Here is a 4,953-nt window from a genome sequence, read left to right as displayed (position 1 = left end):
TTTATATATTTATATATCTGAAAGAAATTCATAATGAGTAACCTAAAAAACGTAAATGATAAATTTTTTAAATAGATCTAGTGTCTATTTGACTGAACCCTGTCAGGCTAAGAGTAATTACTGTTAAAGGAAGCCCTATACAAAAAACATTTTATTAGTAAAAAATGTAGGAAATTTATTTTTGATTAATTCAGTATTGGTCGATGTTGCTATGGAAGAGGAACCAAAGCAATATTATTTTTTAAAAATATTTCTGTAGAAAATTGGAGATAACAAAGCTGAAATATATAGTCAGCCCGTCTCCCTCCGAAAAAAAAAAAAAAAATGAATGAGCAAATTTTCAAAACTACCCCAAAACTTTATAGATAAAATACCATAGGACTAGACAAGAAAGTGTCTGTATAAATCACTATTATTTTACTGTGCAAATGAATAAATATTGTTTGAGTTAATAATCCATAAACACTTGCCATTATCATCCTGAGTACCAAGAACAAAGTGAGCTATAGTAAATATGCCATACATTAGGTAGATTACTAAAATTCCTGAAAAGTTTATCCAATTTAAACAAGTTATTAATGAATACAATTTAATTAGTAATAAAAATGAAATATTTGCCATAGAATTTTTAAAAGTAATATCATCTTATGTATTGGACATGATTATTTTTATTATAATAAATTAATTACATCATTGATACATGTTAAACTTACCAATATTGTGCCATATGCTAAGGTTTCTGAAAAAAAACCCACAGAACATTGTAGAATAGCTAATCAAATAGAAAACCAGGTTCCACCAGCTGAATGAATCAATGTAAAAAGGCCTTACAAAAATGACACAACCAGCACAAAGGGTTACATCAAACAGCCCAGCGCCTGTAATTTACTCAATTTTAGTCATAATATATCATATATTTGTCATAGTTCTAGTACTAGTTCTTTTTGATTTTTCAAAAGCTTTTGATTCAGTAAACTAAATCCAGATCCTTCTCACTAAACTTCAAAACCTTTCCATATCAAACAGCATCCTGAAATGGTTTCTCTCTTCTTGTCCCATCGTTCCCAAACAGTCATTATCCCGAACAAATCCTCTTCCTCCCCCCTTCTCTTGGGGTGTTCCTCAGGGGTTCTCACTTTCACCAACCCTATTCTCCATTTACCTTTAATTATCTCCCTGACTCCATTCACCACTCACAATACCATATAAGTGGTGGTAGGCTGACAATCTCCTAGTCAACATATCCTTCCATCCCTCCAAGATGCTTGAAGCCATCCAAAAGATACAAGAAGATACAAATAGCATTAATGCATGGGAATTAAACAATGATTTAATATTGAATGCTAGAAAAACTAAGGCCATTCTTCTTGGTACCTAGTGCTTCAAGTCCTCCTACTATCTCTTACTTTTCCTTAACAACCAATTTGATTCACTTCTACTCCTCAATAAAAACACTTTGGTGTTATCATCACCTTTCCTGAAATAATCATATTTCCCAGATCACACACAAATCCATAACTACTACTATACTTGAGCAATTCCTAAAATTCGGTGATTCAATTCCTCAGAATACACGTCAGGCTCCTAGTATCCTCGGTTTTCCTCCACTTCGACTACGATTCCTAAGTCTATCGCGGGCTATCTGCTGGTCTAGAGTTGAGACTAGAGAGACTCATGAATTTCTTCATAAGATTCATCATTGGGTTTCCCAAGGAACTGTCATGTCTCCCGTTGGTATACTGAGTTGAAGTGGCTCTATCCAATTTTCCAAAGGCGATACCTCTTTGGTTTTTTCCTATTCCAAGTCCTTAAAATAAAAAAATCCTAGCTATATCCTTGATCTTCTCAATCTAATTCTTGATCATCCGTCCATTCATTAAACTACAGATCCCAACCGATCGGTTTATATATGCCTCTCATAGACCCATCTCATTAGCCAAATCCTTGAACTGTACACCAATATGTATAATGAAACTTTTTAAATATTTGCCAGATTATTGATTTGTGTGATGGGTGTCATTTTACAGTACATTGCATCGTCTTTCATATGATATGCAACACTGTATTGGTTAAGATAAGTCTCTTATTTATACTTTAAACCTTAAAGTAAACCTTATTTTTTTATTTTATTTATTTATTGATATTTACAACTGTATAAAAAAATACAACCAGTAAATTTGATCATAATGACATAATGATATGATACAGGATGTAGAGAAACTACTCAGTAGTAGAACTCTAAAAACAGTTTACAATATAAGGTCACGAGGCCATCTTCTTTTCAGGCGCCTCGGAGGATTGCCAGGGATGGAAGCGGAAGCAAGGTTAGAAACGAGTGGGTTTGGGTGGTTAGGGAGTTTATAAAACCTAATTTAAAATTATTTTTTTAATTTTCTTAGAAAGAGTATATTTTAAAATTCTCCAATTAATACCTGGAGTCGGTTGTGTCAATGTAAATCATTGAGCAAAACATAAATGTGGGATGGAAATGGCTTCGATGTTAAAAAATTAAAAAGTTAAGCTCTCATTAATTCAAATCTTCATTTATATTAGTTACTACAGCAAGCTTCTGATTCCATTGAAAAGTTTTCATCAATATTTTATTGCAGTTTTAGGAATGAACGCGATATTAGAGCTCAAATCGAATCCAAACTCTTGTACAACTTTTTGAGTGGGCGGTAGGAAACATTACAAATGTAGACTTTACTTCTTCAGCCCATGAAGACTGTTTTGGATAAGAAATCTTTTTGATTAAGCATTGTTTATAAAAGAAGTGCACCAATACCACGTCATTTTATCATTTTAAAACATGCGTATCTTTGTTTTTTCGTGAACCTTCGCTTGAGTATAAAGATGAAAAATTGTTCATCCCTAGGCAGTCTCCTCAAGTCTCAATTGAAATTCTAAAAGAGGTAGAGAGTGTTTTTGTATTTTTAATTTCTAGGGTAAGTGGTCTCATTTTTAGTGCCCGTTCACCATAGCAGCCGTCGTCGAAAAGCTTAAAAGACTGTCAGGACGCCCGCAGTGGGATTAATCTAAGTAAGCCTGTTCCTGACTGTCCTACCACGACTGAAACGGTGACAAGCTGGCCAGCCTTTGAGCAAAAGAGACCCATGATCTGCGAAAATACTAGGTTTTCAAAATTAAAAAATCGTTTATAACAAAGAAGTTATCACCGATCACTCAATCATTAGATTAGGCCCCCGTCAGTACACCCCTTAAATTACAAATATTGGAAAGATGGCAGGCTAAGTGGGATGAAAGTTCTCCGAGTAAATTAAAAGGAATCAAAAGATCAGTAAAACCACGGTCGACATCCTAAAGCAACAGATACAGGGAGGAAGTTGCTCTAACCCGCTTGAGAATAGGTCATACTCTCCTCACGCACTCTCACCTGATCAGAAAACTGCCATCTCCAACGTGCAAATATTGTCAGTCCATTATCACGATTAAACATATTTTTGAAGAATGTACTCACTATTTGCCAACAATAAACAGGATAGGACTGACCCCAAATTTATCAGAAGCTCTCACAGATGATGAAGCTAAAGTTACATTAGTATTTAAATTTTTAAAAGCACACCGCCTTCTTTCTAAATTATAACTTCTCTTCGATTTTAATTTAATTTTTTTTAGATTTATTATTTTATTTATTATGAATTTTTACATTTGTATGAATCACTTTCCTCTTTTACATTTGTTTGAATCACATGTGTGTGGGGGCGAGGGAGGGCGTGCGTGTGTGCGTGCATGCATGTGTTGTGTTTGTAGCTTCATCATAACAGCATGTCATAGGCATTGATGACCAGAGGGTTTTACGCCTTTAAGCAACAATAAACAAACAAACACCGATCACTACTAAATAAAAATTTTATATTAAAATTAATACTGTAATCAGGCGCTCTATTCGGTTTTATCACTCTTCAATCGCATATTCTATTCCCAAGAATAAGACTTTTTAAGAATCCATGTCACGAAAACTTTAATATTAAGTGTGTGGCTACTTTAGAATATTATCAAAGAGCATTCTCTGAAAGCCATAAAAATAGAAAAAAATTCGAATAAATCTACTTAATTTTTAAAACTTTAAAGCTCACCATTAATGAAAAAATAACAGCCGATTAAAAGATGTTTCCTTTCAGCATTTAAAAAGCAGAATGAAAACTAACCAAAATTTAAAAGCAAAGCAGGATATAATCCTCCGTACTAAACTAAAACGTATTTATTTTCAAATTTGTCACATAAAGTGCTCTCCGACAAATCTATTCAATTTCTTTCAAGATCTAGAATCTAAATGAGAACGTTCTTCCTCTATCACATACTACTTATTTCAGGCACTAAGGTTCCAAACTAATTAACGATAGGACCAAAAGGGCTGTAAAATAGTCATCTGTGGTCCAGGGAGTTGAGGCGTAGATCTTTGCAACCTAGGAACTGCAGCGGCGCCGGTTCGTATCCAGGCTGAAGGGTCGACTATTTTTCTGTGACGGTCCCATAAAATGGAAACTTGGCACCCCACCATGGTGTTAGAATAGAATATCTAGAGGTACTCTGTAGATTACCCCCATATGAGAAATGCCAGTAAGAGGGTCATATAAAAAAATGGATTCCTATTCTTTGTGATATAGCATTCGAACTATGTATTTAAATTAGTAAACAAGGATATTTATATAGCCATGAGATGCTGTACGATAACGTTTGATAGTGACACATTTATCAAAAAAAAGTTTTGATTTTGTTTTGAATTGGAGGCATTCCTAAGATAGTTGTGTAAATTGGGATTATGTTTTCTCCTTAAATTATTATTTCATCTTTTAAATAAACGATCAAAATTGCCGTTTTTTGAAAAACTAAAGATTTATACTTACCTTCTCAGACCAATTTGGACTTACGGTGCACAAATTTATGGATATGCCAAAAAAACTAACTTACTGAAACTGCAACAGTTTCAAT

The 4,953-nt window shown here is 33.8% G+C and overlaps 1 protein-coding gene across 2 annotated transcripts in view; it reads right to left on the bottom strand.

Moving 5' to 3' along the window:
* The window catches only part of LOC106683047 (putative sodium/calcium exchanger 6), a 33,296-nt gene that overhangs the window by 13,732 nt on the left and 14,611 nt on the right, over window positions 1–4,953 (bottom strand). For both annotated transcript variants that reach the window (XM_014424254.2, XM_014424253.2), the window contains 2 exons: window positions 714–878; window positions 471–545 (listed from right to left, as the gene is read on the bottom strand). In XM_014424254.2, coding sequence (XP_014279740.1) covers window positions 471–545; window positions 714–878 — 240 coding nt within the window. The remainder of the gene's footprint in view (window positions 1–470; window positions 546–713; window positions 879–4,953) is intronic.

The sequence above is a fragment of the Halyomorpha halys genome, unplaced genomic scaffold (genome assembly GCF_000696795.3).
Source record: "Halyomorpha halys isolate HHAL.00 unplaced genomic scaffold, Hhal_1.1 Scaffold459.1, whole genome shotgun sequence".
In the NCBI taxonomy this organism is placed as follows: domain Eukaryota; kingdom Metazoa; phylum Arthropoda; class Insecta; order Hemiptera; family Pentatomidae; genus Halyomorpha; species Halyomorpha halys.
This window is presented reverse-complemented; position numbering and strand designations above follow the sequence as displayed.